The following is a 24,857-nucleotide window of genomic DNA, read 5'->3' as shown; positions in this document are numbered from 1 at the left end:
ATATATATATATACATATATATATATATATATATAATAATTATTATTTAAAAATTAGGGATATTTCAGTTGCTATATTAGATTTTATTCCCTGTTTCTTGCATGTTTCCTTCTCCTATGTCAGTCGATCTGTTAATCATGTAGCGGATAGGATTGCTAAACTTTGTTCTAAAAATCAGTTAGCTTGTAGCTGGGTTGTAAACCCTCTAAGGGAACTGATATTCATTTTGTATTCTGATTGCCTTCGGGCTGATTAATGCATCATTTGCTATTAAAAAAAGCATCTCTATTTTTGATATATATTAAAACTAAAAGCCAACTGCCTTTGATTAATCCGCAAAAAGGTTTATTATTTCCAAACTAACTTCAACTATTGCTGGAATCATCATTTTTTAAAGATTCTTTCTTGACCATCGTAGCAGGATCCTAAGCTCAAATTTGGATATATATATATATATATATATATATATATATATATATATATATATATATATATATATATATATATATATATATACATAACCACACAATAAGAAAATAAAAAAAAAAATAGACATAAAATTTATATAGTTTGATTTTAAAGTTTATTTCAACTGTAAAATGAATGAAAAAATTTTACTATGATAGAAAAAAGAAAAATATAATTACTTAAATATATTTTTTGAATTAATATGAGCTTTGAGCTCATTTTATCTTTATTGCAGACTCCATAAAATATTTTATTTAAATAACAATACACTTTAAGGTAAATCATAAATTATATAAATAAAAATATACCAAAATTCAAGCTCATTTATATATACATAATTCATATTAAAATTTAAATTTACAATTTTGAATATAATTTTAACATTATTAAATTAAAATTTATTAATTAAAACATCACTTATTACAATTAATTGAATAATCTAATCATAAATATTAAAAAAACAAATCTACTTACTAATTAGATATTTTATAATAATTTTTAACACAAGCAGTTAGAACCCAATAATCGCTTGATCACCCACCCACCCACTAAATTGACAAGAAAAAACAAGGTCCACAAAGGTAAAAAAATTTTAAGACAGCAAGTAAAACTACACCATCAACTTTTCATGGGGTGCAATGATTTAACTTCACATGACACTGCTTTTGGCTTCACTAATTTCAAGAAACCTTTTTTTTTTTTTTTTTTTCCTTTTAGGTGTGTTTGTTTCTATCATGCACAGAGACCAAACTCAAAGATACTGCTTGATTTTTGCAGCCTTCCGATGAAGGAAACTAGGAAGGGAGAAAAGAAAAGCTCTCTCAGTCTCACCATCTGAAATTTATTGCCTAATGTGATGTGGGTAGCACATGAAATTTGTTGCCTAAGTTGGATTATAAAGTAATAGTGCTTAGCACTTAGCTAGTCTAACACTATCCGTACTTTGATTAATTATAGTTATCATAGCCCACAATATTAAATATTTAAATATATGGCTACTTCTTCTTGCACATGTGGGCTATTTGGATTTTGGATTTATTGGTTTTGTTAGCTTGTCGTTGTCGTTTCTCATTATTATAAAAATAAAAACAATATTATTAACTAGTATTTGTGAAATTTGTTTAGGTTGAATTCCTTACTCCTCTCAACTAACCAGCATTTAATTCTAATAAAACAACAATAAAAAAAAAGGCTAGTGAATTCTGCCTTCCACTTTAACAAAAAGGAAATCATGTGAACTTTATATATTCAAAATTTTTATATTGTTATTATAAATATTTAATTTCCCCTTTCATTTTTGTTGAGCTTTGACATTGATAGCACTCTTCCCATAACTTTTGGTGATGTTGTTTCACAATAATAACTCTTTATCTTTATATACCCTAAATGGAACCTCTAAATTTCATTATTACAAGTTTGGCCTCAATAAATCATTAATTCTCACTCTCACATCCCTTCCCCAACTTTTGGGTGTCTTTTCACCATTGATTATGACAAATATTGGCTTGAAAGGGAAAATTTTGAGAGTCATTTGGTGAAATATTGAGAGGTCTTCAAAACTGGATTAGGGGGTGCTATACTCTTTATATTCTTAATTTTATGTGTTCCAATATAAAAACAAATACATAATTTAGCCGTTTTCGTTGACAATTAGCAAGGAATGACCATGTGCAATGTCTATTATTGCTTTGAAAGAAGATAACTAAATCCAAGATAAAAGGGCAAGAAAATGTCTATTGTGTTAGGTAATCTTGCATTGCCGTTTTATTTTATCAAACAAAAGTACTAATTAGCCCAAGGCTCCACAAACTTAGGGAAGTGTTAATTGCTACTCTTTTTTTTTTTTTAAATTAATCTTATGAGAGATTATAATAGAGTTTATAAATCATCTATTAATAGGAATGATTTATAAGACTGAAATTGAGATTGATTAAGTTTTCCTAACTAAACTGAACTAATTTTCTTTGACAATTTAAATGAATTATATAATAAAATGCTTTTTGATGATTTCAAATATGAATTTGCAATTTATTTTTCTGCTTACTGTTTATGAGGGTAAACCAAGAAATTAGATAGATAATTTTCACAATACCAAATTAAAGTACAAATTAAATCATGAAAAGAAAATGGCCCCCAGGCTTTCCAACCAATTTAATTCAATAAAGCTCAAATTTTTCAGAGACCAATTATTTCTATATGATTGTAATTGCTAATTAATCTGAATTAATATCTCAATAAAAAAGAACAATGAAATTTATGCTAACAAATAGCTTTCATGAAATTATACATTTTAATTATAAAAATTTGATGATGATAATTAAGGGGAGATAGTAAGACTTGAAGTTTTAAACTCCGAGTTTTGTATACAATCATCAGTACAAATGAATGAAACAAGGTCTTACTTTTTTTTTTTTATTAATATCTTCAATATTCAAGTAATTTATTACTTGTTGAATAAATTGAAATAAAGGGAGAAAAAGTAGAAAAAATAAAGAGTAGGACAGTGGCAAAAGGGTGACTTATAAGTAGAAGAAAGCTGACTTATATTGGAAGAGTAGGTCCTACAATGATGCAAAAGAAAGCAGAAGAAAGCTGACTTATAAGTAGCAAGCAAGCCACATAATTTACTATGGAAGAGTAGGAAATTTCATAGCAGGAAGTCAGGAAGTGTCATGTAAGATATAGAGAAGACTGAGGAGAACAAGTTGACAATAAGAAGCAAATCCCTGGTCTCTCTAAACTTGGCTGTCTATCCCCCTCAAAACAAGGATTGCTGTCTTGCACACCCTTATCTCCAACAATTTTTGGGGCACTCGGTCCTCACCCATCACAACGATTGCCTTGTAGACCAATCCTACTTCATCTTCTCATCATTTGCTTTCTTTTTTTTTATAATTACTATTTAATTTTTTTTTATTTTAATTAAACCAATTACTTAATATCTATATTTTAAAAAATATACTATTTAATTTTTATATTTTACTTCCGTTAAATTATGTAGTCCTTTCTTAAATTTTTTATTTTACATGCTATTCAAACTACTATTTAATCAATCTATTACTAATTAATTAATCCCTATATTTTGAAAAATATTATCATTGAGTCTCTCTATCTTAGTAAAATTAATTAGTTGATCCATATATTTAAAAAAAATATATTATTGAATAAAAATAAAAATTTTATTATGTAAAAATTAAATCTAAATATATATATATATATATATATATTTAAAATTTTTAATCCATTAGACATCATTTTTATGTTTTCTTTAATGAAAAATAATTTTTCTTAATTACTTAAAAATTAATTAACTTTTTTTATATAGATAAATTTTGCCATTTTTATCACACAAGAAAATAAAGAGAGAATGAAGGGAAGAAGAGTGCGGAACGTAGAGAAAAAGAAATATGAAAAAAAAGAAGTAAGAAAAAATAAAAGAGAAATAAAGGGAGAGAGTTAGGGTAATTTAAATTTAAAATAATTATAAGACTAAATAGTTAATGTGTTAAATTATAATGACTAATTAATTTATTTTTTTAAAATATAGTAATTAATTAATTAATTTTTTAAAATAAAAATATTAAATAGTAATTTGATTAATATTATTAACAGAAAGAAAGATCGACGAAGAGATTAAATAATTTACTGAAAATAAAATATAAAAAATAAATAATAATTTTTTTTTCTTTTGCTTATATGAGTTTTATTTTAAAAAAAAAAAGGAAATCTAAAGAAGGGAAAAGAAACTGTAACGGCGCTTAAGTGTGAAAAAATTAAATCAAATTTCAATGATATTTGTTGCTTTAGTTGAGCCATTAACTCAATCGTTTAGTGCTTTTAATCTTTTATGCTTCAACTTAAATGCCAAAAAGTACTAATATGGTTAGGTTTTGATGAGCTCAACTCCTCCATTTAGAATTATTGATTCCTGTTATCATTTTAATTTTATTAAAAAAACTTTATTTACATAATCTTGTGAAAAATTATATTTTTAGAATAATTTTAAAAATTATTTTGAAATAATTAAAAACTACACTGAATGAATGTGCTTTTTATTTGTATTTTACCTTTATTTATAAAAAAATATATTTAATTAAAGTAAATGTATTTTGAGATTTTAATAATTTAATTTATTAAATAAATTGAATTATTATAAAATTATATTATGTTTGAAATAAATTTATTTTTAAAAAATATTTTTTTATGTTTGTGATTATTTTTTCATAAAAAATATCATTTTTATGAAAAAAGATTTTAATTATAATTTAAATTTAATATTTTACAATCTTAAAAATAATTTCAATACCATTAAATTACTATTAAATTATAGTTCATTGGATATCTATTATTTTTATTTATTTATTTTTGGAATATATATGGGCAAATCCTTAGATAAGGCCAAATACTTACTTCCTTTTGGGTAAAACTGGAAAATAATAGCTGAAGTTTTTGAAGATGTAAGATTAAACTGAATTGAATATTAAGTGGCTTGATTATTGAATCTAAATTAAATATACCATAATTATATTTTAGGAATCCCAACATTATCACAGGCATAAGACATGCTTATTATAAATAAAAATTAATAATTAGGATTTATTTAATATTAGAGGGATATTATGATATTACTTAATTTATGATAAAAAAAAAATTAACTTAAATAAATTAAAAATAAAAAAATAATTATAATTTTGTATAAATAATTTCTCATAATATCATTACGGTAATAGATAAAGAAAACAACAGAGACAGAAAGGGACAAAAGAGCATGCGGTAATCATAAATTAATGAAAATTGTAATTTACTTAAAAAGAAAATCCAAAAAAAAAAAAAAAACCTCTCGTGTGTTAAGGTGTGCACGTGCACATGGGTTTAGTTTACTTCTTGTTAAACCCCGTCTTCGTCTGTTTTCTTCCTTTTCCTTAATCCTCCCTCTCTCTTCCTGCACGACTTACAAAGTGAACTAAAACAGTAACGGAAGAAGCAGATTCAGTAGAAAGAGCGAGAATATAACCCAATTAACTGTTAAGCCAGGAAAAAGAAAGTAAAGAAAAGGAAAATGATCCTTTATATGTATATTTTTCTAATTGCATACAGATATAGAAGTAGCTGTTGAGGAGGTACTCTGAGCAGAGAGCAGAGAAGCCATTCTTAAGTTTGATTCTTATTCTCTCTCTCTCTCTCTCTCTCTCTCTCTCTCTCTCTCCCTTCTCAGTCCTCATCACAGTTCCAGACACACACATTCTGCTGTTCAGTTGCTTAAGGTTCCCTCCTGGGGGTACCAACGTATACCTTCTCATTCTGCTTCCTTTGTCTCTTCCCTGTAATTCTCTCTCTCTCTATATCTCCTCTCTCCAATGTTTCTTTCTTGAACTTGTCTGCCAAAAATGGTTGAAGAATCCTTACAAACAGCGCCCTTCGACAGAACTGTGGAACAGGTCTCTCACATTTTCTTTTTTTTTTTTTTTTTTTTTTTTTCTACTCTCTTCTTGTTCTGTTTTCTTTTAAAATGATCGAATGAGGGATCTTTCTTTCGTCTTTTCTCTTGTGTGCATTGTACACTGGATTTATTCTCTCCTTTTCAACATATCTTTAGTGTAAATTGAGTGATCAATCATTTTATTGATTTCCCAATTTGTTTTCAGCTGTATCAATTCAAAATTTATTTTGCTTTATTGGATTATTTTATGTATAGCTTTTTAAGCAAGGAAAACTGATTAGCCTTTGCAAAATCATGTTGTATTTGATGCTCTATTATCCCCCTCTTTTAATAATCAGAGTTACATTGCATTATCTAATGGATCCTTCCATTTGTTTCTCATTTTCTATATGAAATGCTTCTTGCAATTCATTCTCTTGTTAGTCTTAACTTATAACATGTCTTTGTTATGCTACAAAAGCTGGGATTTCTGTTAAGGATTTCATAGAGTTGCCTGTTCTTTTAGGTTCTTGTTAGCATTTCAATTCCTTTATAGTTTTGGTATATAGTTTGATAAAAACTTCTGCAAAATTTTTTGCTTTTGGGTTCTCTTGGATTGTGTGGTTCACTCCATTTTCATTCATTTACTGAATTTTAATTTATTTTCGCCCTTTGTGATTTTTCTTTCCGTTCTAATTTGAACTTCTAACTTTGTATTTTCAACATTCATTTTGATTTTGCTCTTTTTTTCTATATTTGTTCCTTATTATTTATTTGGTTTGTTTGAGGTGGGAGACTTATCGTAAAAGTTATATTTAATGGCTTGCAGGCAATTTTAGTTTTGAAGAAGGGAGCACACCTTTTGAAGTGTGGAAGAAGAGGGAAGCCCAAGTTCTGTCCCTTTAGGCTTTCTACGGTAGGTACATCTTAAATGGCAAAAAAATGTGGTCATTTATGTGAGAATTAATGACCAGCTGCAAGTTCAATTGCTTAGTATTTTACGTTGCTTCAGCTTTGATATTTGTCTTATCAGTCAGTACTCAGTACTTCTCCAAAGCCATCTGTTTCAGCAACAACTTTCTTTACAACGAAAAAATCTTTGCTAAAAAATGGGTTTTTGATTGCATCCTCGAGCTACTAGTACTTTAGATCTAACGAATAGGCAATCTCAGTTATTGCACTTAAATGAATATTGTTTTTAGTATAGTCCGTGCAATATTACTTTTAATTTTTCATGTTCAACAAGAAATGCTTATTAAAGTAGTTTAGTACTATCTACAGAGATGGTGCTGCAAATTGCAGAATTATGGAGTTTTTTTTTCCTTTATCTCCCCTAAAGATGCTTAATATAGGTGGACATAGCTTTTTTCTCTTTTCTAATTTCTGATCTAAGTGTGATGTATCTCTTGTAACTAATAAAATTTGACATTTTTGTGTTCACTGATTAAGGAAGAAAAATGTTAAAACTTCTCATCTGATCCGTATAATTGTTTGGTCATTTATGGTTAGTTGAGGGAGGGGTAGTTCTTGAACCTGAACTGAAAGCCTTCTTTCTAGAAGAGAGATGTGGTTAATCCATTGGCATTTCCTGGATGAAGCTTTGTTGTATATTGCTGTTTCTGTGTTCTGCTTGCATTTTTGCAGTAAATAAGAAAAAAAATTTTTAATTTGGTTTGATGTTTCAGGATGAGAAATATTTGATCTGGTATTCAGGACAGGAAGAAAAGAAGTTGAGATTGAGCTCAATTATGGAGGTTATTACTGGCCAGCGGACTGTATGTAATCAAGGATGTTTTTGTAAATTAAGTGACATCCTAATTTTGTTCCCAGTTGACTATTTACTGTTAGTGTTAACAGTAAATTCAATTATCACAGGTCAATTTTCAGAGGCAACTTCAACCAGATAAGGAGCATCAGTCATTCTCGCTAATCTATGCTAATGGTGAACGTTCACTAGATCTGGTAATTTCTTGCATTAAGGTTTCATAGCTTACATGTCATGTGTTCATTTTCTCAAAAAGATTCGTGGCTTCATTATCTTTTTATCCATTATTTTTTCACATAGATATGCAAGGACAAAGCCCAGGCTGATTCTTGGTATATAGGCTTAAGAGCTGTTATATGGAGGTGTCATCGTTCTAGGCCTTTTACTGGTCTCAGGAGCAACAGAGAGGCCCTTAGTTGTGTAAATAGTCCCGCTGGTTATATTAGAAGAAAGCATAATCTGGGAATTATGGAGGATGCCACAGAACTTTCACAGGTAATGAGGAAACTATGATAGAGATCATGTAGGACAACGAAGTAAATAAGTATGCACCAATCTTTGCAAAGTTAATGAGTAGCTCATAACAATGTAATGTTATTGTCATTTCATTAGGTTTAGATATTATTGCTTGAGTAGTCCTTTGTAATTTATCATCCTGCATACTCTAAACCTTTGATGTATTCCATAGTAAATCGCTATCCCATTCAGCTGTTATTTTCACTTTCATTTTAATTGTAAACTGTTGAGTGTTTTTAAATCTTTAAATTTATTGTCACATATAATCTTGCTGATAAGAGTTGATTGTATAGTACTGGAAATTTGTTTGGCTTATCCTAGTATGATCACTCAGCTTATTATGTTTGTCTTTTTGAACGGCACCAAATAATTTTCATGTTACTGAATATAAACGTTGGATTTTGTTGTCTTACATCTTGAAGGTGCGCAGCTTATGCGGAAGTCCTACACAGTCACTGTCAGAGAGGTGTTTTTCTGATGGTTTGTCTTTTTCTTCTGATAGCTTTTGTATATCAGAATCAAGTCTTCAACAGATGCAGAATGCAGTGGATGTGTTCGTTCCAAATTCACCATATGTTGAACGAAATATCAAGAAATGTGAATCTATTTATGCTTGCTCTGAATTTCCAAAAGATATGTCCCATAGGTTTGTTGGCCCGACATACAAATCTCCACAGATAGGGAAAAATGACATCTTGAAGGATGTTCTTATCTGGGGGGAAGCTGTGGAAGGAGGAAATATAAGAGGTATGGTTCAGAGGATTGGTAACCATAGTGGGATGCAAGTTGATGCATTAATGCCAAAATTACTGGACTCCACTGCAATGATTGATGTACAAAGTATATCTTTAGGAGGGAAACATGCTGCCTTGATCACCAAAAGGGGGGAAGTTTTCTGTTGGGGTGAGGGAAGTGGTGGAAAGCTTGGGCATAAAGTTAACATGGACGTTAACTACCCAAAAGTTGTCGAGTCCCTGGAGGGTGTCCATATAAAATATGTTGCCTGTGGTGAATACCAAACATGTGCTGTGACACATTCTGGAGAACTTTACATGTGGGGTGACAACAAATATGGTGCTAGTTTAGTTGATGAAGGGAGAACCAGAATCCATTGGTTACCGTATAAACTTTCTGGCCCTTTTGATGGGATAACTATATCGAGAGTTGCTTGTGGGGAATGGCATACAGCAATTGTATCCTCCTCTGGGCAGTTATTTACATACGGAGATGGAACTTTTGGGGTTCTTGGGCATGGGAATCTTCAAAGTGTTTCTCAGCCCAAGGAAGTTGAGTCTCTAAGTGGTTTCTGTGTAAAATCTGTTGCTTGTGGATCGTGGCACACTGCTGCTATTGTGGACATTGTTGCTGACCGCATCAAGTTTAATGCTGTTGGTGGGAAACTATTTACATGGGGAGATGGTGATAAAGGAAGACTTGGGCATATTGAGCTGGGAAAAAAACTTGTACCAACATGTGTTTCGCCACTTGTGGAATATGATTTTGTTCAAGTTTCCTGTGGAAGGATGCTTACCGTTGCACTTACCAATACAGGGAAGGTCTATACAATGGGAAGCACAGTGTATGGACAGTTAGGGAATCCACAAGCCCAAGATAAATCAATCACAATTGTTGAAGGAAAGCTTAAAGGGGATTTTGTTAAGGAGATATCATCAGGATCTTACCATGTTGCCGCCTTGACGTCAGGGGGAAGCGTATATACTTGGGGGAAGGGCAAAAATGGGCAGTTAGGATTAGGTAACACTGAAGATAGAAACTCACCAACCTTTGTTGAGGTTTTGAGAAACAGGCAGATTGAAAGTATAACTTGTGGATCAAATTTAACTGCTGTAATCTGTCTGCACAAATCAATCTCTGTTACTGATCAGTCAGCTTGTAGTGGTTGTAGGATGCTCTTTGGACTTACAAGGAAGAAACATAACTGTTATAATTGCGGTCTTCTGTTTTGCCATACATGTAGCAGCAGGAAGGTCATAAATGCGTCTTTGGCTCCTAATAAAACCAAGCCTTCTCGTGTCTGTGATTCATGTTTTAATCATCTGCAGAAAGTTACGCCTTCAGGTAGAATATTGAAGCTGGAAAATCACAGTCCAAAGCAGAAATTATGTGCGAATAAGATGTTATCTGATGAGAAAGAATACAGGGGGGAAGCAACCCCAGCAGGAAATCGTATACTGTCAGTGAGCCAATCGTATAATCTCGATAGTCAAGTTGGTCAGAAGAAGACTCATAAAAGCCAAGGGGAAAAGGAGCAGCAGTTAGAAACTGTCTCTTCCTTTTCATCTGGATTGCCACGATGGGGGCAAGTCTCATGCCCTGCTGTTTTTGAATCATACAATAGTAAGAATTTCGCCCACAACTTGGGCTTAAGGTCAACTGTTTCTAGTGCCATAAATATAGATGAAGGCATGTTTGAAACGAACAGAATGCTTGGTGAAGAAGTTCAGAGATTAAGAGCTGAGGTAATGGCTCCATATTATTGAGCTTCAAAATGTATGTTACTTGATGAATTTTTCTGCTTTCATTGTTTTGCACTTGTCTTTCTTTCTTCAGAGTGCAAAAACAACAGAACGAATGCATTTTCATACACACAAATGGAAGAATTGTCATGAAAACTGAAACTAGCATCACTGATAAACAATGAAAGTACAGCCAGTTAGCCTCAGCCATCACCCTTTGCACCTGTTTGCTCCTTGATCTCTGTTTTTTACGTCTTGCCCAAGGATGGCTTCAGTTTATTAAATAATATTCTATTTAAAGTCTGTGTTCTAAAATGTTGTAAAGGTAGCACTGTTGTGCATTACAATAACTGGAGTAAAATAAAAGTCAGAGTGTCTTTGAGCATGTATAATCTACTTTCCACAATTAGGAATTGACATTCAAATGGGAAATGGTTAGGAGTATAGATGGTTAGTTTAAGGAAATGCTGGTAGTTGTGTGATGGTCCAATAACTAACCTAAAAAATAGTTAAAATTACTAAAGTTGGAATTCAGGGTTATGGACAGGGCTTCAAACATTGGTCTAAATACTAAGGAGTATGAGAGTTTGGTTGTCAAAATTGTATATAGTTATTGGGCTTTATCATGGTACTGACTGAAAGCTTTTTCAATGTTATTTTCATATAAAATTATCATGTCATTTGGGGTCTTGTGTATGTGGTAGCATGGCACTTCATGATAATTTTTATTTTTCTGTCATGGAGAAACCAGATACGACATTATTGTATTGCTCATAGTGTCACTCTTTCTTTTTTTTCTTTTGTTTTTAATATTTGGTAAGCATTCTCCAAATTTTTTAGATAAAGGCTTAGTTGAGTTGTATTTGGGAAGCATTCTGCTTGGTCTCAACGTAATCTTTTTTATTTGTTGTAGGCGAGGAGCCTCGAAAAGCAATGTGAAATTGGAAACCAGAAGATTAGAGAATGTCAAGAAACAATAGAGAAAACATGGTCTCTGGCTAGAGAGGAAGCAACAAAGCGTAAAGCAGCAAATGAGATTATAAAAGCTTTGGCATTAAGGGTAATTTACTTCTGTGACACAACATAGCTCATCAGGTTATTTTGTTTATCTGGACATTAGCAAGTCGTGTTAAAATTGTTCACAAGAAAAAGTTTAAATAAGCACCATATTTTGTTCAACTCAAGAAACAATTGAAACCACTATTGTTTCAGTTGACCACAGTTTTAGGGTTGGAAAATGAACTGTTTACACTGTTTTCCAATGCATTTGTTTTGCTCATAGTATCACACACTTTAAATTTCTATTCATTAGATACCATAATTTTTAAATTAAGTTATTTTTGTGCGCAATGACTTTAAAATAAGCAGTAATTGTTAAGTAATGATGCAGCTTCATGCAATGTCGGTGAAAATATCTGCTGGAAAAGAAGCAAAAGTTGGAGTTGATCTGAATACTTCCCAGAACACACAGGCAAAAACAAATAGCCCTATTGTGAGTCTAAGGCCTGGATTTTCATCCATTCATTTGCCTCCTGAAATAAAATTGCCAAGAGATAGACAAGTGGATAGTTTATCAAGCTCTCCTATTGTATTCTCTAATACATTAAAGTCCCTGGATGGACGAGGGTTGTTCCAAGAAAATAGCAGATCAGAGGATCAATCTCCTGTCCCGATAAAAGACTCTAGGCAAAATGGAACTAAAGGTTCAACGCTTGAATGGTTAGAACAATATGAACCTGGTGTATATATCACATTCACAAATTTGCCAGATGGGCAAAGGGGGCTTAAGCGAGTCAGATTCAGGTAATTCTTCATCAACTAACCTGTTTCTTGATGAAGGATCCTGTCCTCTTAGCTTCCTAATTCATTCATTGTCTTTGTTTCTACTATGTTGCTACTAGTTTCTGTTACTACTCGGTTCTTCCACTGTTCTGAGTGGCATTTCCAAACTGTGTTTTGCAGCCGGAAACGATTTGCTGAGAAAGAAGCTCAGCGATGGTGGGAGGAGAATCAAGTTGCGGTATACCAGAAGTATGGCATTGAAGGATATTTCAACTCAAACCAAAATCAGATAAAGAGCTAAATTTGAGTTATCCTCTATGCATTCATTCACATTGCTTCTCAGGCAGAAACAGGCTGAAATTACACATTCGCCAAAGATATAACAATTCCAGGCCATGGAAGTTGCATGTTACAATTGGAGGAATAGGTAGGTTGTCAATTGTTCACATGAATGTCTCATCTACCTCTTGTGACCCTATCTCAAGATATAAAACTTGATGCTTGTTCACACAGTCCTTGATCGCCCAAGGCATCTGCATATAGTTGCCAATTTAAAAAAAAAAAAAAAGTTCTAGATGATACATTCAGATGATTTGTGAATTGCGAGGTTAAAGAGAAATATTTGAATGCAGATAAAAGCATACAGAGCAACCATGCAGACACCATTCTCCATCTCTATCATTCTACTTTTGCAATTTTTATTTTATTTTATTTTATCACTGCTTCCATTGCTTCAGCTAATTCAACTTCTCCCTGCTTAATCCCAGATATCAAAAACTGATGTTTACTAAATATCTCAAATTGTCAATTGAAAATCTAAAATTGAAAACTCAATCGCTCAATCAAATTAGTTAATTGTATTATTATTATTATTATTATTATTATTATTATTATTATTATTCACTTGCTAATCTAGATAGGCCAGACGACAAGAGACAATGGATTGCTTTCCTAGTTAAAGATTCATAACAAGATAATTATTAATTATTTGCATTTCCCTTTTCCTTCTTTTTGCTCCTTAGATTCATGCAGGGCTAGAATTTAGGGGATTCAGACTTCTTGAGGTTGATAATGGAAAAGAAAAAGACAGGCTTCCTTTCGGCCAAGCGTATATGTATTATTAATCAAATTTATAGAATCATTATATAAATATACTTTTCTTATTGAAGCCAATGATTGTTTGCCTCAATTTTAGTATATAACAATTCCTTTTTAAATATAATTATCTCCTTAAAATAAAAAAAAAAAGGTGTAAAATAAATAATATTTAGAAGAATTTGGTATTGGATATGGGTGATCAAATTAATTCATAATTTCTTTTCATTAATTCAGCTTTGCTATACTTTTTCTTCTACCCTACTTTTCCCAATTGAATTGTTAAATGGTGCTTCCTTTGCAAGTGGTTTAACCTCCATTGTTTCGTGAGAAATATTTTATATAAGAAAAATATTTTTTATAAAAATATTTTTTTATTATTTAATTATACTATTAAATTAATGATATATATTTATATATTTTAATAAAATTATTAAGATTTAAAAAATAAAAAATAATTTCTTAAAAATATTTAATTTTTTTTAATTAGAAAAATGCTTCTTATTAACTTAATTTCTTAAATACTCTAAACATTAAAAAAAGTGAATAATATTTTTTATAAAATAAATAGAGCTTTATAATATAAATATTTTTATACATTTACTAGCTATGCCACCTCCATTTTACGAAGTAGTAATTTTTAACCTCTTATGAATTAATTCTACTAATAATAATAACTATCGTAGATATGGATTTTGATTTAATAATAGAAAATTAAAAAAGAAAAATGGGGAGACTATGGTATTGGTAGTGTTGAAAAAAAGATGGGGATGAGAGAATAAACCCAAAAAGGAGAAAAGCCCAAAAAGATTGATTGATGTAAAGGAAAAGCATGGGATTACAACTCTCCCAAGTCATCCTGTTCAGCCACGTGTCATCTTCTTCATTACCTGGCCCCACATGCCAACAACTGCATCATCGGTTCCTCCTGCGGCAAGCTGTTGTCTCTTTAATTTGTTTACTATTTTTTTTTTCTTATTAACTTTATATATTTTTAAAATTTTAATAATTATAAAATTAATTTTTTTATTTACAAATTATAATTTCATATAATCTAATTATATAAGTATTCTTGGCTTTTTATTATAATCATAAATAAAATCATATTTGTATATAAAAATTTTAAATATGTTCATTAAAAATATATAAAAAAATAATAATTAAATAATTTTAAAATTTTAATGAAGTTTCATTTATCTACTCATAAAAGAAAATATTGATAGTTATAGTATCTTTCAATTTGCAATTATTTTTTTATTCAACATGCATCACAAAAATATGTAAGAAATTTTAGATAATTACATTAAATAAAAATAATTAAGTTTATAATTAAAATTAAGTGATTGTCGACTTGCAACAGTGTTATATTTATTAAGTTAATGTTTTTGTTTGAATAAAGGCAAATTAATGGCATCATTGGAAAATAACAAAATATCTCTTTTCATAGTGAAAGGCAAAATTTTCAATTTAATTAGATAAAGAAAGGCCATGAAATCAGATGGGGAATGAGTACAAAATGAGGAAAATATATTCTTTATAATTTAATTTATTATTCAAATTGCACTATAAATTCCATAATTGTTTTACACGTAGCACATAATTATTGAATTTGAATAATACACAATATTTGAGTTATTATTAGTTACTTAATTATTAGATTATATGCATATCATATACATAAAAAAAATGTTCAAAATTGGGAAAACGTTATTTGTTACTGTGGAAAGAAAACTTTAACTATGATCAAATGTGACAAGAAGAAATTAAGAATCTGAAGATTTAAAAAGTAATTTCTTGTGAAATTGCATCCAAAGCACAAGCTTAAGAGCAACTGCTATAGCCCCTTTTCGTAAGAGCAGTTAATTTACATATATATAAGACTTAATTAATATAGGTTACCAAATTAAGGAATTTAAAAAGTGCAATTGAGCTTTTTGTTAAAGCTCTGATTCTAACCTTAGAATTAGTATATGCAATCATATAAATAGTGGTTTATGGACTAAGCCCCACAACATATAGCAATTATTATATATATATATAAGAAACAATACAGAATTTGCAATTTTTTTATTAGGAAAAAACAAAAACCAGTTTTTGATTTCATATTAAAAAAAAATAGTGCAACCAATTAATAATAGAAGTATTTTGAAAAATTAAATTTTATATAATTTAAAGTTACTCTATTAAAATTTTAAATTAAATATATAAGTTGATGCAAATTTTAATGTGTAACAGAAATAATAAATTAATAAGATATGGAAGGGGAACCAGCAATTGGAAAGAGACAATGGCTAGCCGCCGAAATTCTTTCAGTTCAGTTTCTCGTTAACCTTAGAGATACTTGATCTAACTTGGAAAGGCCCCTAATGCATCGGATCAGATATGGCATGTGGATTATGGAGTTAGAATCCGAGAAAGGACAAGAATGAAGCAATCGCGAACATAGAGAGAGAGAGAGCGAGAGAGAGAAAGAGACAATCTTGAGAGGAACGACAAGAATCATTTCATAGGAAAGAACAAATGAAAAGGGTAGTTAGGGAGGCGGCAGCATCTTTTTCTTTTCTTCTATTCTCTTCTTTCTCATTCGCCTCTCTCTTTCCGTCTTCTTATCAAACCCCCACGTCCTCTCTCATTTTGCTTCTCCCACCATCCAGCCTCAGCTCTCTCTCGCTCTCTCCCTCTCCTTTCTCTTGGCTTTGGACCTTCTTCTGCCCCAGGTCTCTCTCTCTCTCTCTCTCTCTCTCTCTCTCTCTCTAATACTTGTCCTGTATCGTTCATACCCAAAATCAGGTTCATTTATTTATTCTTACTGGGATTTTTTCATTTTGATTGTCTGCAGTTGGTTTTTGAAGGCTCGTCTCGTTGTTTTTTTTCTTTGAAAAGAGACAGGTCCTTCATTTTTTTGTCCCTTTTGGATTTTCTTTATCAAGAAAGATACAGAAGAAGTTCCAAAGAAAGAGAGAAAGAGATGGCTCCTGTTTCATTGCCTCCTGGTTTTCGTTTCCACCCTACTGATGAGGAACTCGTTGCTTACTATCTCAAAAGAAAGATCAATGGACATAAGATTGAGTTGGAGATCATCCCAGAAGTTGATCTTTACAAGTGTGAGCCATGGGATTTACCAGGTACTATATATATGTGTGTGTGTGTCCTTCCTATATCGCACTACTTCTTTCTTTCTTTCTTTTTTCTTCACATTTTGGGTAGTTATTTCTTACAAAATTTCAAGTTCATTTAAAATCAATGATTTTAATCTTTCTTATTGCTAGCATGTTGCTTCAATATTGAGAGAGGTTGCACTCTACTTCTTGTTTTAAATTTTTATGGAATGTTTCACTACATGAACCCAAATAGTAAAAGATTGAGTGAACATTAGGATGAGGAATATTGAGAAAAGTAACTTAATTAATATTAATTTAATTTGCATGCTTTCTTCCCTCGAAAATTTGGAGAAATGCCTATTGTAATTTACAAGCCAAACATACAATAGTAACACCATCACACCATCATCTTCTAGCTCATAAAAAAAAATAAATTAAAAAAAAAACCTTCATCTTCTGTATCAAAAAAAAAAAACTCATCTTTCTTGATGGATTATCTCATCAATTTGAAACATTGATGAATTGGCTTTCAAAGGAAAAAAAAAAATTCATTTTTAGGAATATTGATTTGCATCATTCTTGATCATTTCATAGAGAAAAGCACTTAATAATTTAAAGAACAATATATATCATCATATGCGGCTCTCTTACGTTACCTGATTATATTGATTTGAAAGTATGCCGATATATGTTGAAGACCATGCACCAATGTGTCGCTTCCCTTTTTCTAAAGGTGGAGACAAAGAATGGATTCAAATACTCTTTAAGGATGCCTGTTCTTCTTTTTTGCCTAATAATGACGTTTATAAATCTACTTACATGCATTGATCCTGCTTTACTGGTCAAATCTCTTAAGCTTTAGCACATCAAACATATGTTTTCTAGTGTAAAAGTACGTACTTATTAGGACGACAAGGCATATGGTCCCACCATCTTTAGGGTTTCTATTGCGATTATGAAGATGGATGCAGCAATAAATTAATATCCAAGTCAAAAAGCTAGAAAGAAAGGAAAGGATTGCATTGTCTGCAAGATATATGAGTTACGTTTCATCCAGTTTGCTTTTTCATTTCTTTAACATATTTCATCTTCTTTCTTTTTCTTCTTTGTTTCATTATTGAGGTGAAGTCATTTCTATTTTTCAACATTTTGTCAAAGCCTAATACCAGATCACATGTACATAAGTTAGTTAGGTCTATACTAAAAATTAAATAAATTAATCATATAATGGAAGTGGCTAATTAATTTTGCAATTAATTACTTGAATTGCTCATGATGTCATAGTCGATCCTTTATTGTCCTAGCAGCATAAAGTTAAATTGCTTCTACCAATGTGACATCATATAGATTTTTATCAATCTTTACTTTATAATTATAAAGCTCCAGCGGTAACAGCATGATTTCAATTTGATGAGACAATGGATGTAACAAGATTGAAACATGCATGTTGCAGGGAAATCATTACTACCCAGCAAAGATCTTGAGTGGTACTTCTTTAGCCCTCGAGATCGAAAGTACCCAAATGGATCAAGAACTAATCGCGCAACAAAAGCTGGGTATTGGAAGGCCACAGGGAAGGATAGAAAAGTGAACTCCCACACGCGTCCCGTGGGCATGAAGAAAACCCTAGTTTACTATAGAGGTAGAGCCCCCCATGGTTGTAGAACAGATTGGGTAATGCATGAATATCGCCTCGATGAAAGAGAATGCGAAATTGCTTCTGGCCTGCAGGTGCAGCTCATTTACTTTCTGTTGATAATGTTCTTCATTTTTTTTAATATTTTTCAATTAGTTTCCAATAATATCTTTTGGTGAAAAATTCAGTAATCGCGGAAACATTTGCAGGATGCATATGCACTTTGTCGTGTGTTTAAGAAGAGTGCAAATATCCCCAAGATTTCAGAACATTTTGCCTCAACATCAAATCAAATGGCTAGTGAACTTTCTTCTAGTATGGAACTATATTCTGAAGGAAGATGTGAAGATTTTGAGAGTTCAAATTACCCTATGCCAATAGAGACATGCTCACCCAGCATTGCCAATAATGGATTCCCTCTTCATCTTGGTGAAACAAGAGATGGGACATGGAAGCAATATTTGTCAGAAGATGATTTTAGCTTCTCATCTCCATCATTTTCAGGTTATGGAAATGTTCCTTACTCACCATCTAAGGTAAAAATATCTAATATTTGACGCTAAATACAAGAGAAAAACTAATAAAAGTGTCTTACATATATAAGTGCATGTGTTTGATTGTTTGATTGATTGATTGATTGATTGATTGATTTGCAGGTTGACATATCATTAGATTCTGCAAGGTTGCAGCATAGGTTTTCAATGCCTCCACTGGAGGTAGAGGACTTTCCTCAAGTAGGACTCACTGACTTGAAAGTGATGCACTCAACTCCGATGCATGATCAAGACACAAGTCAAACAGGTATTCTGCAGGAAATCCTTTCGGTTGCTCATGCATCTCAGGAACTGATAAATCAATCTAATAATCTTCAAGATACGTGGGGTGGAAATTATTCTGCTGACAATAATGATTTCACTTTCATAGCTGGGAAAGATGCCCATGGTCATCTCTATAGCGACATGTACTCTATGAAATGTATGAACAAATCATGGGGAGATCCTAATTTAAGGTCCATAGAAATTGAAAATTTGGATGAAGATTTCAAGACAGAGGGGGTGACAGAAAACTTGAGATGGGTAGGAATGTCAAATGAAGAGCCAGAGAAGGTACGCGTTCCAGTTCCACTGCTTGGCCCAATAAATCTAGGATCAAACTGTGCTTACCTTTCGAATTGTGGAGGGATTAAAATTAAGATTGATTACCCGTGAAATAAACTTATTGCTTCATAATAACCATGTTTTTCCCCCTTCTATCATCAGAGTTTCATGGAGGAACACAAGGTTGTCCCGATAGAAAATATTTCTACTTTTCAGATAAGGGAAGGTAACACCATCATATACATACTCGCATGCCTTTCTTGTCGTTTATTGTGGTTTTTGCTGCATAATTTATTTTGACAACTTCTTTAACTTACAGGAAATGAGCATCGAGGAGACTGCTTAGGATTCAATGGGACAGATGATTATTCACTTGGATTCATCAATGATGATCCTAATGGTTACTTCATTGATGATGGAAATGTGGATGATTTAGCAAGTTCGCCAAGCTTCGAGGTTGTTGAGGAGATAAAAGTTAATCATGGAATGTTTGTTTCAACTCGCCAGGCAGCTGAGACATTTTTTCACCGATTAGTGCCTTCCCAGACTGTTAAGATCCACCTGAACCCCGAAATGACTGATAGCTTCTCAATAAGGAAAGTAGACATGCACAGTGCACTAGATGAGACGACAAGGTCCAATAACACATTTTCCAGGGAAAATAATTTCCTGGAAATCAGCCAGTCAATACATCCTTGGAAGAAATTTGCAACAACTGTTGTTTGCATGGTTCTGGTTCTCCTGATGCACTGTTTTTACCTGGGAGAAAATGTGGGAAATGAGAATAAACTGATGCACGGCTTCGCGGAAAGTGCCAATGCCAAGCCCAAGAAAAAGGAAGAAAGAAACAAGTGGAATGAGAAGAAGACGGAAAAGGATTTTCTGGTTAGCATTAGAGGTGGGAATCAGTTTAGTGTTTTCCTGAAGAAATTAGGTCTTTTTCTATCAATTTCTTTGGCTCTTTGTACCATGTGGGTGAACCATGTCATACTCACCTCTTGAATTCCGATTTATTTGTCTTTTATGTATAACAACATATAGTTGTTAAGGGGTAGAAATTTCTTCCTTTAAATATTACATTTGTATTCATACATATATACTGATACTTGTAATTCAATAATTGTAACTGAATTAGACCACATTAACTACAGCCAATTCCTCTGCGACTGTAGTCTAGATTGGGCCTCCAATAGTATGGGCCCTTATCGATCTGGATTATATAAAATTTAAAAGGGACAAAGTCCACAAGGCTCACAACATTGAAGATGGACCAAAAAATTATGTATTTGTATTCAAGTAAATAAAAAAGTCAGATTAATCATTGTATGAAAAAGAACAGTCGTTAATCATTCTTATTAGACTAAAAATCGCTGGTGGATGGTGGAGAAGCACATGGTAAACAAAAAATGGGTAAGAAATTAGAAGCAGCATAAAGGCGATAAAAAGAAGAAGACAAATCGGGCAAAAAAAGGGTTCACGGGTCACCAAACTGTTGATTCAACTTTAACCCATTACCAACAAATCTCTCATCAAATCATTCACACACCTCACCCTCTGCCCCCACCACTTTAAAGCTCCATACTATTGCTATATCATCCTAAAGCTGCTGCTGCAGCTATAGCTAGGTTTGGCAGTAGTGCAAAATTTCTTTAGAGATAGGAGGTGGGTTTTTTTTCTTCTTGGTGGATCGCCATGTCTTCTTCTCCTTATTCTTGTTGTTGTTGTTGGGTGAAAATTTTATTGTCTCTAGTTGTGTTGGTCACGTGGGGGTGTCTGGAAGGTGCAAACGGTGCATCCTCTACAGTGAAAGTGAGTAACATATCAAAGATAGAAGGAGCAATGAACTTCCATCTTTATTATGGACAGACCTTCAAAGTCATCAAGAATGTCGTTGATGGCAAGAGCTACCTCCTCATTCAGGTTTTTATACTTTCTTTTTTCGTCTCCTCCATTCATGATGTAAGAATCGCTTCATTTCTTTCGTCTTATTTTTTTCTTTTACATTCATATTTCTTAGAAAAGAAAGGGCACTAATCATTCATCTATTAGCTTAATTATTTTTTTTCCTTTTATCTTTTGTCTTCCTGCCGTGTTGGGTCACGGGACTAGCAGAGAGTTAGTGATAATATATCTATATATATATTTGTCCTTTTATTTTTGTATTCCTGTGTTTGGAAGCTTTCTCTTTTGCTCCATCTTATCCCCATTATTTTATTTTTTTTCCTTCATTTTTTATTTCTGTTGTTTTCCCTACTAAGCAATGGTACTGGGTAATTTTATTTGCTATTTTTGAATTTGTTATATTTTGATAATTCACTATTGATTTATTTTTAATTTCGTTAAATATAAAATGAAGAAGGAATTCATAAAACGGGAGTGTGTGGAATAACAATATGGCTATCTAGAGCCCTGTCTGCTAATGAGCTAAGACTCGAGAAGAGGCCATTAGGCCACAAAAGGATAATAATTGTATAAGCTAGCTAGGTGTGGGCTAGGGTTTCATCTAGTTGGACTATTGGCTGATTACAGGTTGGGTATGGCCTATGGAGAAGGCCAGCCAGCCAGCCAGCCAAGGCCTAAAAAAAAAAATCTAAATTCTACCCTATCTAACTAGGCATCTGCATAAATCATTAATGTTGCATTCACAATTACATTAGTCTCCTTGAAGAATATGAAAATAGAATCTCACATGAATTTGAGAACCTGTGTTTTATTTTTTAAAATAATAAATATATTGAATAATTTCTTGAAATGAACTGCTAAATCAACAGAATAACTCAAGAATGGCAACAAGGACAAAATATTGCACCTCAAGGATCAAGTCTTTTGTCATCCCACTCTCAAATTTTTCTGCTGATACCTACTTCTTTCCAGGTACACTGCTTAGGATTAAACTTATTATTAGATTGTTTAATTTTTCTTTTCTTTACTTGAAAATCACTCAATTTTAATTTCTATTATAATAAAGTAATTAGCATATTAAAATGAATATAAGAGAGTGGAAAATCAATTATTAATTTCTTGTTCTTCTATCTTAAGCTTTATTTTATCTAATCAATTTTTAATGTGATGTCACTCTTTTTTTTTCTTCCTTTTTCATTTGCAGTTTCCTTTTTCGAGGTGAGGATCGTCCATTTCTGTAAGTTGCAGTTCTGTTATTGATCCAACCTGAAAATTTTAAACTTTCCAATTTGAACACTTAAAAATTTTTTTTTTCTATAGTTTTACTCATTGAAAGAAAAATCCTCTAAAACATTTTCATAGTTGTAAACTTCAAGTGCAAAGTTAAAACAGTATGATATCATATGGTATTTATTTTATGTTGTTTTATATATAATTTTTTATATGTTTCCTCAGCTATTGGGCATGCTAGAGAGTATGAAAGGCATTACATCAGATTCTGTGGCTTCTGAATGTGCCTTAAAGTTATATGAAAGAGGAGAAACTGAGATGATTAACAGAAGTGACCCACGATTATTTGCTCAATTTTCAGCCCATTTTGTTAGTGATACTGATCAAACTCAGGCTTGTAATTTTGCAAATTTTGCTCCTTTTGGAGAGGATTACCCTCTGCAGGTAAATCTGACATATACCTCCACATATTCGACTATTCTTTTCGAATTTTAATTAGTAATATTAGAGTTGTATGCATTATGGAAGTATGAGATACTCTAATCAAAGCTAAATTAATATATATATATTCTTCTGTATAGACAAATTAAGCTTTTAATTTCAAAAGCTTTGTATTTACAGAGAGCAGAGTGGATCAAGTTCTTAGGAGTTTTTGCAAACCTTGAGTCCAGAGCCAATCAAGTCTATGGCACAGTGAGTTTTGCATTTTATACTTTTTCTTTTTAGGAAAAGGATTCTAGCGTTGACTCAAGAATATTTTTTAAAGTATTTATCAGAATAATCAAATATTTTCCTTTGGCAGGTCAGGGACAACTATCTATGCCAAGCTAAGGTTGCAGCAAATAAAACAAGAACCTTTAAACCAATAGTTGCTTGGATGGAGTATTACAATGTTAGCATGACATGCCTTTTTCTGATTTTTTAGGAGTTTTCTCAGAAAATAATCAGTGTCCTACATGGTGATGAATTTTCTCTTACTATGCAGGGTATATGGTCTTTCACAAAGGAAACATACAAGTTGAAGGTAAATAAATAATAATTAATAACATTATTATTAATTTTTTTTAAAAATTATTATTAAAATTTATTAATTTATTTTTTTAAAAAATAAAATTACAAAAAGAAAACTTATTGGGATTTATGCATTCATTATTTATTTCCATTTATACAGTATGTGGAAGATGCAGGTGGAGAAAATATTGATAACTCTATCAACAAGATCACTTACAACGTCTCAAATGCTGATGACTTGGATGAATTACATGCAATTCTATGTGTAAGTTGCTTCTTTAAGATAAGTTTTTCATCGTTGGATACTTAAAATTTTTCCTAACAATTTTTTTTCCTCAAAATTTTACATTTTAATCAGACAGTGGATGTGGTGATTGATGAAACATACACTCTTGATCCAGCTGAGTACAATCAATCAACCTTTCTTCAAAATGTAAATGTTGAAGATAACTCTTGCTTTGCATTTCTCACTAATCAAAGCTTATGGAGATATGATAAAAGAGTCCAAAACTCAACTGCACTTGGTAACTTTCTTTTACATTTTGCATTCTTACCTCAAGAAAAGTGAAAAAAATATATATATTTTTCAATTTTTTAGAAAATTAAGTTAAATAAATGTTTGAATTCTTGAATCCTATGCATAGCTAATATATCACTAATTCTCTCTCTCCATATGATTGTGAAGACTGGTTTGATGGAGCAGTCTCCCAACCCCAATTGGTTCTAGCAGATCTTATCGAAGCTATATTCCCCACTGGAAATTACACAACAAAATATTTTAGAAATATTGCAAAGGTATTTTTTGTTCTTTTTGGCAATGGCTAAAAATGCAAATATAACAAGTGTATGCTATATGACTGAACTTTAGTCGACAAATTATATATTCAATTATATCTAATATGCAGGGAGAACGGATTATAAGCATTGGAGCTAACATGTGTGATAGAGATATCTCCATTCCAATGGAGCCTACGATACTAGCTTGTCAATGATGACACTTTATATTTGAAAATTTGATTCGTTTTTCATCCATTGTTTTAATAATTTTATTTAATTTTCATTTAAGATTTGTGAATGTGTTCCAAGTGAAAGCATTATTGCTTATGATCTTAATAGTACAATTTTCTTATCTAGATGGGTTCTTTTGTTAGGCAATTTCTTTGTATTTTATTTCCAAGCACGATACAAAATAATAAAATAAAAACATTATTTGGGTTAGAGAGAGGTCTTTCCAATTCCCAAGTGTTGTTGTTATTATTGTTATTAGTTGAGTTCTTATGTGTTTTTAATAGATTTTAAAATAAAATAAAGTGCATGAATAATTCTAGTTCTAAATCCACTTCTTTTGCTGCCTCAGG

General features: G+C 31.5%; 3 protein-coding genes across 3 annotated transcripts; all 3 read left to right on the top strand.

The window, feature by feature from the left end:
* The first annotated feature begins 5,651 nt into the window (after positions 1-5,651).
* On the top strand, positions 5,652-13,105 carry LOC110637200 (PH, RCC1 and FYVE domains-containing protein 1). The gene is made up of 9 exons (XM_021787197.2): positions 5,652-5,906; positions 6,717-6,803; positions 7,573-7,662; positions 7,763-7,849; positions 7,953-8,147; positions 8,591-10,648; positions 11,559-11,705; positions 12,036-12,448; positions 12,608-13,105. The coding sequence occupies exons 1-9, from the start codon at positions 5,856-5,858 to the stop codon at positions 12,726-12,728; spliced, it is 3,249 nt and encodes a 1,082-aa protein (XP_021642889.2). The 5' UTR covers positions 5,652-5,855; the 3' UTR covers positions 12,729-13,105.
* Positions 13,106-16,177: 3,072 nt separating this feature from the next.
* Positions 16,178-20,506, top strand: LOC110637160 (NAC domain-containing protein 54). The gene is made up of 7 exons (XM_058138705.1): positions 16,178-16,239; positions 16,362-16,647; positions 18,077-18,354; positions 18,469-18,795; positions 18,916-19,365; positions 19,519-19,597; positions 19,673-20,506. The coding sequence occupies exons 2-7, from the start codon at positions 16,491-16,493 to the stop codon at positions 20,356-20,358; spliced, it is 1,977 nt and encodes a 658-aa protein (XP_057994688.1). The 5' UTR covers positions 16,178-16,239; positions 16,362-16,490; the 3' UTR covers positions 20,359-20,506.
* Positions 20,507-20,858: 352 nt separating this feature from the next.
* On the top strand, positions 20,859-24,717 carry LOC110637189 (uncharacterized). Its single transcript, XM_021787176.2, has 11 exons — positions 20,859-21,276; positions 22,128-22,230; positions 22,463-22,476; positions 22,714-22,932; positions 23,110-23,181; positions 23,291-23,380; positions 23,474-23,512; positions 23,660-23,764; positions 23,858-24,023; positions 24,185-24,294; positions 24,405-24,717. The coding sequence occupies exons 1-11, from the start codon at positions 21,049-21,051 to the stop codon at positions 24,489-24,491; spliced, it is 1,233 nt and encodes a 410-aa protein (XP_021642868.2). The 5' UTR covers positions 20,859-21,048; the 3' UTR covers positions 24,492-24,717.
* The last annotated feature ends 140 nt before the right edge of the window (positions 24,718-24,857 follow it).

This window comes from Hevea brasiliensis, chromosome 16 (assembly GCF_030052815.1).
Source record: "Hevea brasiliensis isolate MT/VB/25A 57/8 chromosome 16, ASM3005281v1, whole genome shotgun sequence".
NCBI classification, from domain to species: Eukaryota; Viridiplantae; Streptophyta; class Magnoliopsida; order Malpighiales; family Euphorbiaceae; genus Hevea; species Hevea brasiliensis.
The sequence above is the reverse complement of the archived record's forward strand: the minus strand, read 5'-3'. Positions and strand labels throughout refer to the sequence as shown.

Bases quoted from the DNA above. Each gene is read 5' to 3' on its own strand.
- LOC110637200 (XM_021787197.2), top strand. From the start codon at position 5,856: ATGGTTGAAGAATCCTTACAAACAGCGCCCTTCGACAGAACTGTGGAA. The intron at 5,907-6,716 runs GTCTCTCACATT...AATGGCTTGCAG, and splicing joins TCGACAGAACTGTGGAACAG to GCAATTTTAGTTTTGAAGAA. The intron at 8,148-8,590 runs GTAATGAGGAAA...TACATCTTGAAG, and splicing joins ATGCCACAGAACTTTCACAG to GTGCGCAGCTTATGCGGAAG.
- LOC110637160 (XM_058138705.1), top strand. From the start codon at position 16,491: ATGGCTCCTGTTTCATTGCCTCCTGGTTTTCGTTTCCACCCTACTGAT. The intron at 16,648-18,076 runs GTACTATATATA...TGCATGTTGCAG, and splicing joins TGAGCCATGGGATTTACCAG to GGAAATCATTACTACCCAGC. The intron at 19,366-19,518 runs GTACGCGTTCCA...TTCTATCATCAG, and splicing joins CAAATGAAGAGCCAGAGAAG to AGTTTCATGGAGGAACACAA.
- LOC110637189 (XM_021787176.2), top strand. From the start codon at position 21,049: ATGTCTTCTTCTCCTTATTCTTGTTGTTGTTGTTGGGTGAAAATTTTA. The intron at 21,277-22,127 runs GTTTTTATACTT...CTAAATCAACAG, and splicing joins AGAGCTACCTCCTCATTCAG to AATAACTCAAGAATGGCAAC. The intron at 23,182-23,290 runs GTGAGTTTTGCA...TTCCTTTGGCAG, and splicing joins CCAATCAAGTCTATGGCACA to GTCAGGGACAACTATCTATG.